The sequence below is a fragment of the Gossypium raimondii genome, chromosome 11, assembly GCF_025698545.1.
Source record: "Gossypium raimondii isolate GPD5lz chromosome 11, ASM2569854v1, whole genome shotgun sequence".
In the NCBI taxonomy this organism is placed as follows: Eukaryota; Viridiplantae; Streptophyta; class Magnoliopsida; order Malvales; family Malvaceae; genus Gossypium; species Gossypium raimondii.
This window is the reverse complement of record NC_068575.1, coordinates 40,884,216-40,895,477: the sequence shown is the minus strand read 5'-3', so window position 1 is coordinate 40,895,477 and position 11,262 is coordinate 40,884,216. Positions and strand designations below refer to the sequence as shown.

Sequence of the window (11,262 nt, the reverse complement as noted above, 5' to 3'; positions counted from 1 at the left end):
GTTAATTTAGAGGTACGTTTGACCCTATTTAGTGCGGCACATGGGTTAATAATATAACTAGCTTAACACCAACAACATATATACATTTTATTCCTTTCGCACCACTATTTGTCTCTTTTTTTTTTATTCACAACTTCAACAGCTGTTTGATAAAATTATTAAGGAAAAAGAAATGAAGATACACGTATCCAAAATTTAACATTAACAATTATATCTTAAGTCAAATGATTTTGATAAAATGACAAAATTTGAGAATGTATACAAAAACCATGCATCTTTAATTCAATCAAAATTATTACTCTGACAAACAACAGGAGTAGGAGAAAAAAAAGTAGTTAAACGGCGTGGTTTTGACTTTTGGGGTCCAAATCAAACACAATTTGGAAAACATTAAAATAATGAATACCAAAGGAAAAACAACTCCCACGAAATATATCTATTACTGCATGTCATAACTGAACCGGACCAAATTAATTAACAACCGCCCTATGATTATGCCACGTGGAAAATCTCTCCTTGGACCACCCCACACAAAAGCTAGCTAACCCATCTTTTTCAATTAACATTTTAACTACTACAAATATTAATTAATTAACTCATTTACGAAAAAAAAAAAGGGGAACTAATCGTCGTTTCCTTTTTATCATCTTCTCTAGATCCCTTTACCTCTCCAACAAATACTTTCAAACACCAAAGACAAAAACAAAGGCTTCAGTTTTCTAAAGACTCAAGAAGATTTCTTTTTCCTTTTTTTTTTTTTAAAATTTTCAGTTTGGCTTTTTGCAGATTCAAATGGTTGTGGGAGAGATTTAAAATCCTACACTATTTGGGGGAAAGAGACAGAGAGATAGGCTTGCTCTGCTATGGGTCTTTGCACTTCCAAACCATCCCCAAACCCTTCTTTTCCTCCTGATTCAAGGAATACTCCTATCCATCCCCGGAATAAAGATATCCACCATAACTCTAACTCGGTTCCAGCTTCGCCTTTGCCTGATGTAGTAAATGGTAACCGCAACCACAACTTAGATCAAGCTAAAGGAACAGAAGAAAAAGAAAGTTCGAATTCCAACAATGAAGGCAAGAAGTCGCCCTTTTTTCCGTTTTATAGTCCTAGTCCAGCTCACTACTTGTTCTCCAAGAAGTCTCCGGCGAGATCTTCGGCCAATTCCACTCCGAAACGGTTTTTCAGGAAGCCGTTCCCTCCGCCTTCTCCGGCCAAGCATATTAGGGCAGTTCTTGCTCGACGGCACGGGTCTGTGAAGCCAAATGAGTCCGCCATACCGGAAGGAAGTGAGGCGGACGGTGATGGTGCGGCGGGAGCCACCGGTGCTGGACTGGATAAGAGCTTCGGCTTTTCGAAGCATTTTGGGAGCAAGTACGAGCTTGGAGAAGAGGTAGGGAGAGGCCATTTCGGTTACACTTGTGCGGCGAAGTTTAAGAAAGGAGAGCTTAAAGGGCAGCAAGTTGCCGTTAAAGTGATACCTAAAGCGAAGGTTTCTTTTTAATTTTTGTTTTGTTATTACCATTATTGTTATCTTTTTGAACTTTGCCTCTTTTGTTTAAAGGTGTCGAAGCCGTCGTGGATTATATTACTAATACACTCGGGAACGAAAATAAATAAATTTTGAATTGACTCAAAATTTTAACAGAGTGTAATAGAGTTCAATTCCGAATGCAGCGATTCCTATCCTATAATTGTTGATACTTAATTATTTCCTCAAACGTGTTTAGTATTGGTCTTAAATCGTGCCTTATGAAAGCAGAGCAATTTTATTTCTGGGTAGTTGCCATTTTGTGCCCTTAAGCTGAAATGTCATGATGATCGCCTTTTGGTTTTTTCTCATGGTTGATCTTGTTGTTTGTTGATAGATGACTACAGCGATCGCCATTGAGGATGTTAGAAGGGAGGTAAAGATATTGAGAGCTCTGTCTGGACATAACAATCTAGTACAATTCTATGATGCCTACGAGGACCACGATAATGTATATATAGTAATGGAGTAAGTATATGATGAAAAATATGATTGGATTTAACAATTGTGTGTGTTTCTTTTTTTATGACTGTCACATGTGGTTTATTGCATCTAATAAGTTACAATTACTTCGCTCAGATTATGTGAAGGAGGCGAACTCTTGGACAGAATTCTTTCAAGGTATTTCTTCTAATAATAGGTGCTGTGGAGTTCTTTTATGCCGACTGACACATTGTGGGAGATTGAGGACGGATGAAAGTTGGGATTTGATTACTATGAAGTCTGATTCTATTCATGCAGGGGTGGAAAATACACTGAGGATGATGCAAAAGATGTGATGATTCAGATACTTAATGTAGTTTCCTTTTGCCATCTGCAGGGTGTCGTGCACCGCGATCTTAAACCTGAGGTGAAATATATTTCCAGGTTTTCTGAAATTGGTTTTTGAGTTATATTTCACAGTTTTGGGGTCCAATCTAATATTTCTGAGGTGCGTTTAAGGGCTTTCCATGGGGATAACTGGGGTTAAATATCCTGTTAAGCAATAACATTTGTGAACAAGCACCTATGGCTAGCATAAGGCTGCTGCTTGTTCTCTTGGTTGTACTCCATTCTGTTATATTCTATTTTTCTCTTCTTAGCTGCAGAAGGTTTTAGTAGTTGGATTATAAAAGATTTGGCCATGTGCTTGTTCTAAGTATAGCTATTTTCTGCATCAGAATTTCTTGTTTACATCAAAGGATGAAAATTCACAATTGAAGGCCATAGATTTTGGCTTGTCAGATTTTGTGAAACCAGGTTTGTACTCAAATTTCCATTAGTCAATTTATGTGTTTTATTCATTTGATTGATTTGTTAATATGTTTCTTGTCTTTTTTCCATTTGCAGATGAAAGGCTTAATGACATCGTTGGTAGTGCATACTATGTAGCACCAGAAGTTCTACATAGGTCTTACAGTACAGAAGCAGACGTCTGGAGTATAGGTGTGATTGCATATATTTTGTTGTGTGGTAGTCGGCCATTTTGGGCCCGAACAGAGTCTGGGATTTTTCGGGCTGTTCTAAAAGCTGATCCAAGTTTTGATGAAGCACCCTGGCCAGCTCTATCTTCTGAGGCAAGGGATTTTGTGAAACGCTTACTGAACAAGGACCCAAGGAAAAGACTGACTGCAGCCCAAGCCTTGAGTGAGTGCCTCATCTACCTCACAAGTTCATCATTCTTATGTTCTTGAAATTTTACTCACAATTGTTTACTTCAGGTCATCCCTGGATAAAAAATTATAACGATGTGAAAGTACCCTTGGATATACTTATATTCAAACTCATGAAGGCTTACCTGCGCTCTTCATCTCTTCGGAAAGCTGCATTAAGGGTGTGTATATGGTGATATGTCTCAGCACTATTCTGTATATCTTGTTCTTGGTGTGTTTGTAGACTGGTAGGAAACACCTGTGTTTCAGTGTTCAGAAAGTGCATCTTAGGCACTGTGGTAAATTTTTGGTCAGAACAACTCAAGTGAATCTGGGGCCAATTTTGGAAAGCTGTTTTATGTGGTTAACATGGGTTGGTTTATGCCACTACCAATTTGAGGATTGATATGAACCCCCTAGTGGGTTTTGTATTGGAGCTAAATACTTATCTGAGGTCACAAAAAGTGTGTGACTTGTAAATTTTTTTAGCAGTCTCTAAAACAGTTAATGCTTGTGCCAGTTGTGAAGCGAGGTTTTTTTTTTTTTTTTTTTTTAATATTGTTCTTGAAGCCTCCACTTGTTGAGCCTAAACCTAATAGGTTTCATAATTCAGTTTCCTTTTTGTGCATGTGATTTATAGCCCCCGAATTTTTCAATTTGCTTAATTCTGTTTTTGTTGGTATTTTTCCAGGCACTGTCTAAAACTTTGACTGTGGATGAGCTATTTTACTTGAAGGAGCAGTTTGCACTATTGGAACCAAACAAAAATGGAACTATAAGCTTGGAAAATATTAAAGTGGTCAGTGTTTTTCCCGTTGTCCTGAAATTTTTTGTCAGTTCTCTTGTGATTAATCATCAAAAGCCCGTGTGCCCTGGTCAGGCCCTGATGAGAAATGCAACAGATGCCATGAAGGAGTCTCGCATCCCTGAATTTCTAGCATCCGTAGGTTCTTCCTCTGTTAATTGTTGTGGCAATAAATATGTTCAGGTTTTCTGAATCTCTATTTTTGTATGCTTTTTTCCTTATGTTGTAGCTAAGTGCACTTCAATACAGAAGGATGGACTTTGATGAATTCTGTGCAGCTGCATTAAGTGTTCATCAGCTGGAGGCTCTTGATCGATGGGAACAACATGCTCGTTGTGCTTATGAGCTTTTTGAGAAGGATGGAAATAGAGCTATTGTCATTGATGAGTTAGCTTCGGTATGTTGATCTGCTCTTGCTTAGCCCTGGGAATGTGTTTCATATGCTTCCAATTTAGTTGATTATTTAGTTTCTAACATTACCAGTTTTAAAATTATGCTATAAAAGATAATGAGGGTATGTTGACAGGCATGGAAAACTTATAAAAGTCGTATTTATGATATTTATGTTCCGGTCCTTCACTGGAATTCTGGATTTATTGTGTTATTACTAATAGAATAGCGATTTAAGGAGTATTTATATCACTTTACTGGGCATTTAAACCTCTTTTATTTGGGGAAAATGTTTTCACCTACGATTGATGTTTTATCGTAGCTTCTTTTTATTTAGATTTCTATAAATTTAATAAAAGGTTTTGCTAATTAATTTTCAATCTTTAAACTTATTATATCATTTATAGTAAAAAAATGGTATCAAATACAGCTATTGACAACTTTCTTACTTATTTCCCATACATTGGATGAAGATACTAGCTTTTATAATTACTTTAAAAGGATATCTTTACTGCAAATTCGTGTCTCTATGTTGATCTTTTTTCTTCGTTTTGCTGTGCTGGGATGCTGTAAGCTGTGGAGCAACAAAAACCTGGACTAATCCCCTAGCATTTTGATGATGACTTTTCAGGAACTCGGACTGAGCCCATCCGTGCCTGTCCATGCTGTCCTCCATGACTGGATTCGGCATACCGATGGGAAGCTAAGTTTTCTTGGATTCATTAAATTATTGCACGGTGTATCTAGCCGAACCTTTGCAAAAGCTCAATAGAAGTTGTAAAACATCTGCAAGAGCTCAAAGAATTGCATCTTAGTTTTAGCCTGAATATGACACTGGTGTAAGGAATGTTGCCACGCAATTGACAGCCCTGGTGGTTTGGTTTTGGCTATTTCATTTGTCTGGCAGAAGCTTTTATAAAAAAAAAAAAACACGTGATTGAAGCCATGAACCTGGTGCATCTGCAATTTAACATGGGACAAAAGTGTAAGAATTTTATGTTTTCAACTGTAAAGCTGTAGTTAAAGAAAATGTGTTCATTGGTAGCAGTTGAGAATATTTCTTAACTGGTTACAAGAGTATTATAATCTGACCTATTTCCGCCAACCTCATCAGACCATGATTGCCTCTCTATCATCATTGTCGTTATCGTCTTCGCTTGTGTTCTATACTTTGTAATGAAAAGTTGTTCCCTGTAAAACTGTCTGCCTTTGCTTCAAATTAAGATTCCAATTGGTAAATTTTAGTGGCAACAAAAAATAACATAAAAATAATTCAAGAGGTTGATGAGTAGACGGTGAAAATGTGAAATCTTCTAAAATCATGGTGGGTTCAATTGTGAAAGTGATTTCCATAGAACAAAATTATCATTATCACCCTTCTAAAGAAAGAAATTCATGCTTTTAAAGTTAGTCAGCTTAACTAATAAATTGGCATTCAAATTGTTAGAGTTGTGTGATCCAAATTCTAAGATATCATTATCACCCTTCTAAAGAAAGAAATTCATGCTTTTAAAGTTAGTCAGCTTAACTAATAAATTGGCATTCAAATTGTTAGAGTTGTGTGACCCAAATTCTAAGAGATTGCTTGCAAGTCAAGTTAAACAAAAATATATTTTCTTTTTAAAAGATATAGTATTTATTAGTATAATATATTTAGCATTTATTAGTATAGTTTATCCGGCTTACTAATTTAGCCTATAAATAGGCTCTTTTACAATCTTAGAAATATGACACCCATTAGATTAGAACTCATAACACATTCAGAGAATTTTGTGTTTACTTTTTGAGGGTTATTTGTTTTTTTGAGTTTTCGGGGTTTAGTTTTTATCTCCATCTTTTGTACTCTTCGTTCTTTTGCCATTATAGTAAAATTATCTTTACCCGTGATTTTTTATCCTCTTTAGAGGGGTTTTTCCACGTTAAATTTGTGTGTTCATCTTCTCAATTTCTTCTACTATTTTTACTTGTTCGTTGCTTAATCGAAACGATCCTAACACAAATTGTATCTTTTTTCCCCTTAGGTAACTAAAAAGGTTTTTTAATAAAAAAAATTGTATTTAAGTTATCAATTTTGTCTCAATTTATTTGAAAAAAAATGCATGTCTTGTAAGAAACACCACGTACGTATTGGCTATGGATAAAAGGAGATGAAATTAATAATTTAGAAACTATTTTGACACAATATATATATATATATATATATAGCTAAGTGGAAAAAAGTGGTATTGTTTGAGGGCCAAATTATCAATTAAGCCAAATTAATTAGGGAGACCTTGGTAAGAAAGATTGTCACGAACAGGCCCTGATGTACGTGCAACCTTGGGCAGGAGATTCTTGCAATTTACATGGACGGTGTGGAGAGGCAGAAATGCTACTACTGTATAAAGGATGATGATGAAGGTAACAGTCCCTTTCTGAGGCAACATAAATTCAGACCAGCGGCAAGCATTTTGGACAATAACTGAAGATCATGGAACCCTGGGCAGGCGGGTAACGTACCCTACCAAGGAAGTCTTGAAGCCATGAAATGAAAGACCAATCCTTCCCCATAATGGGAAGAGCAGACAGTTTGCAAGCACCCTTTCTCAGGAGATTTCTTGGTAACTCTATATTATATCTCATGGATTGGGACTAACGATAATAGCATGAGAGGGAGCAATGCAAATAAAACAGAAACAATTATGGGCCAAACTACCTTTAGGTTGCTATTTTCATATAATACTTACAGAATAGCCGCGTCATTTTAGTTAAAAAATTTAAAAACAATTGCTTGAGTTATGTTGAAATTTCAAATTTTGAATGGTATAAAATTGAAAATGATCTAATTGGAGAATAAGAGCTAAATCAACAACTTATACATAATATATAAATAATAATATTTGACTTAACAAATTTATCTGCTACTGTTTAAGTCAAGACTAAAATTTTAAATTTCGAAAAATACATTAATTAAATCTAGAACCTATACATAGTATAGTGACTAATAACAAAATTTGATGGTTGTATTTCTATGAAAATAGTTTAAAAGCGATCTCTCTTATAATGCTGAAATACATATAGAAGAATGAAATGGGGGTGACAAATCTTGCTCCTTCTGTAATGTCAACCAACACCTATTGTTTGCTCCTCGGTTTCATGAGCAGAGCAATCTACAGCAACTTAATTCTTGTGTCATGGGTTGCGGATCAAAACTCGTGACGAATGCGCAAAGAACGTTTCATAGAGGGCAACTGATTAAATGTGGCTCATTTGACCTGCTTGAACTGTCTCGACTCGTAAAACATATGAAGAAACCCATATACTTGAAGCCTTGGTGGCCCAGTGAAACACATCAGTAAAACTAGAGTTATCAGAGCAATTATTGTAAATCCTAAGGGATAAAAATGTATAGAGTTTAAATCACTTAGGACTTTTATCTTGTAGATAGGCTCTAATCTCAACTGTCGATGTAACTCAATCTATACCGTTGGATTTGAGGAACTCAACTATAAATGGAAGTCTTCCCTCTTATTTGTTATCACTCAGATGTAATCCTTTATAGTAATTGAAATCTATTGAGAGCATTTACTTACACACCTTGTGTGCGTTGCTTTATTATGACATTTTTTGTCCATTCGTTTTGAGTTGCTTCCACTTTATTTTTGGTGTCTTAAAGAATTTCTATCAAGAATTCTCATTTTACGAGAGTTAAGTTGACTTAGATGAATTTGAACCCAAAAAATCGCCTAAGGCACACAAATTACAAGACTAAAGTTCTAGCCTCGTAACATTAAGGATTGGATAAAAAAGTGGATTTTGAAGATACCTAGAGAAAAGGAATTGATTACACTAGAATCTTTTTGCAATACCCCTAACCCGTATCCGTCGCTGGAATAGGGTTACGGACCATTACTATAAAAACGTAACTTAAAAACATACATTTCCAAACATTATATTAATCACAGCATAATCCATTCATACACATGCAAATTGTCTTTTATTTGAGCCCTTGAGGCCCTAAAAATACTTTAGAAACAAATTGGGACTAAATCGGGAACATTTAAAATATTGAGGAAAAAGTTAGAAAAATTTAAATGCAGGGGTCACACGGCCTTGTGGCCAGGCCGTGTAACATTTGAAATAAGGACACACGACCGTGTCCTAGCCTGTGCCCGTGTGCCTATGTAACTCTTTGACTTGGGTCACACAGCAAAGCCACACGCCCGTGTGCCAGGTCGTGTAAATTTCGAAAAAGTAACCTTTAAAACCTACAGGGGACACATAGCCGTGTCGCATGGTTGTGTGTCACACATGGCTGAGACAGGCGCCCATGTCTGAGGTCGTGTGGACAAGAAAATGGCTAAAATCAAATTATTTCTTTCACCCATTCAAGCATGAACCTACAAACAACTTGTACATTTAACCAAGACATTAAAACATACCCAAATCATGCATAATAATACCAATTCAATTGGCTATTTAACCATCCAACCAATATGCCATATAGGCACCTCAAACACAAACAATCAAATATACCTAACCATAAGCATAATTGACCATATTCATACCAAAACACATAGCTTATAACCATCTTAAAGCATAACCTGACATGGCCACAATATAAACATATCATCATATACCGAATTGGTCATTCCATCATGCATCAACTTAGCCATAATAACACCAACCATCAAGGCATCAAAGTACCAAAAGTGTTACAAATTCAAGGTAACTTTTACATGCCATATACATCAACTAAACCTTATACATAAGTTCACCTATACATGCAATTATAACCTTGACCAAAATATGAAAATCTACCAATATAATCACTGGATAGTGTGATAGATCTCTGACGAGCTTCCAAACTGATCGAGCTTCCGATAATCTGTAAAGTAAAGGAAAGTAATTACGTAAGCAATGAATGCTTAGTAAGCTCGTATAAACTTAAACAGAACCTTTCATTTCAATAATGAACTTTATAGGATAAATATAAACCTAAACCAATGTCACATGATTTATAAAACTATATGACCATCAACTCACAAATGAGTAAGTTCATCAACATCACATGCACTTTTCATTCCTAACATAATAGGATTTTATAAGACATATTACACAATCATTAACCTTTTCATAAGACTATGAACCATTCCATTTACTTACTTTCCTTCCACTTACTTAACATAAGCTTAAATAACATTATCAATTCATGAATTAGTGCATTTATTTATGACATGGGTCAATTCATCAATAACATAAGTAAATTTCTCATATATAAGTACGTCATTCAACTCATCAATCATTTTATCAACGCATTACATCTCAATTATGAACTTACCGTTTCATTACCTTTTCTTACTCGTTTCATTTGCAAAATACAAGACATAAACATAAACATCAACCATAACCACAAGCTTGACACAAGCCTAAACATCATCATCAATACACAAGTTAGTGCATTTATACATAACTCTTTTGGAATCAACCACATGATAAACCATTTCATTAAGGAATACCTCTTTTGATTCACACTACCTTTTCATGAACAAGCATATTGCCATTTGGAAACTTACCATTTCAATGTATATCATTAAGATTAAACATGATATAATCCAACCATAAGCTTGACACAAGCCTAAGCACCATCCACAACACATGTTAGCATATTCAAACATATTTCACATGAATTTAACATAGGTAAGACATTACACATGAACTTAATTTATTTGAGTTCATCATTTTTCCTTAACATATCATACTTTCAATGAAACTTAGTTATACATACTTTGATCAATATCATTTCATACCTTTCCATAATTTCATAACATAGTCGATTGGAACACTTACCATTTTTTCCCTTTACATGCCCACTGAACTACTTAGAATAATATTAGATACGCGGGACAGCTCACACAAAATGTGCTAAACATATGGTCGAAAGCATTCCTTTTCTTTTTCCTTTACATCATTGCTTACTCGAGCCATAAATGGGTCTGCTCACACAAGCTGACGGTCGAAATGTAGCTAGACGATGCCCCTCACACAAGCTGACGAGTATCCGCAACAAATGCCGAAACTCAGCTATCGGTAGAACATTCAGGACCAGCACCCAAAGCATGGTAATCCTAATGACATGTCATTTGTATCCGATACATTCCTAAGGTTCAAACGGGACTCGATAGTCGTCGAAACGTCGTTGGATTTTCATCATTTCTTTATATGATAAATTGCATAATAACACCTAACATATATATATTGATTCATTTAGTTTAGAACAACACATTAAACATTCAATTTAATCAACATTTAAGTGATTATAGTTCATACGAACTAACCTGACTAAATTGTAAAAATGACAAAGTACAAGAGCTGTTTGGTAATTATTCATTCTCCTTGATTTTTCACTTGTTATAAAAATCACTCCATTTTATACAATTTAGTCCTTTTGACATTTTTACAGAATTATCCTCAACTTCATTTTTATTCAACTTAGTCCTTATGTCCTAATTTGCAAATAAACTAATTTTATTGAAAATTCATACCAACCGTATGTTACTAGCATCCGGTAAAGCCCACATTTGTAACAATTTCACATCTAATCCTTTTATTTTTACTATTTCAAAAATTTAATCTCTAATCATTAAATTCATCAAAATCACTTAATAAAATACTTATAAATAACAACTAATACCTCAAATTCATCATTTAACATCTAAAATCACAAAGATTCATCAATTACAACATTCAAAATCTCCAACAATTTCAAAAACAAAGATACAGGCTAGCTGGACCTAGTTGCAACGATCTCAAAAACATAAAAAATATTAAAAATAGGTGAAAAATGGCTTACCATGCATAATTTAAAGCATGGCCGAACCTTGGTTCTTCTTTCCATGGAGTATTTGGTGAAGAACAAGCAAAT

The 11,262-nt window shown here is 35.0% G+C and overlaps 1 protein-coding gene across 1 annotated transcript; it reads left to right on the top strand.

Moving 5' to 3' along the window:
- Window positions 1–627: 627 nt before the first annotated feature.
- Window positions 628–5,557, top strand: LOC105803891 (CDPK-related kinase 5). Its single transcript, XM_012636316.2, has 11 exons — window positions 628–1,493; window positions 1,870–2,000; window positions 2,112–2,153; window positions 2,274–2,382; window positions 2,693–2,771; window positions 2,862–3,158; window positions 3,233–3,345; window positions 3,855–3,962; window positions 4,044–4,106; window positions 4,198–4,365; window positions 4,990–5,557. Exons 1-11 carry the CDS (start codon window positions 864–866, stop codon window positions 5,128–5,130), a joined length of 1,881 nt encoding a protein of 626 aa, XP_012491770.1. The 5' UTR covers window positions 628–863; the 3' UTR covers window positions 5,131–5,557.
- The last annotated feature ends 5,705 nt before the right edge of the window (window positions 5,558–11,262 follow it).

Bases quoted from the DNA above. Each gene is read 5' to 3' on its own strand.
- LOC105803891 (XM_012636316.2), top strand. From the start codon at position 864: ATGGGTCTTTGCACTTCCAAACCATCCCCAAACCCTTCTTTTCCTCCT. The intron at 2,001-2,111 runs GTAAGTATATGA...TACTTCGCTCAG, and splicing joins AATGTATATATAGTAATGGA to ATTATGTGAAGGAGGCGAAC. The intron at 4,107-4,197 runs GTAGGTTCTTCC...CTTATGTTGTAG, and splicing joins TCCCTGAATTTCTAGCATCC to CTAAGTGCACTTCAATACAG.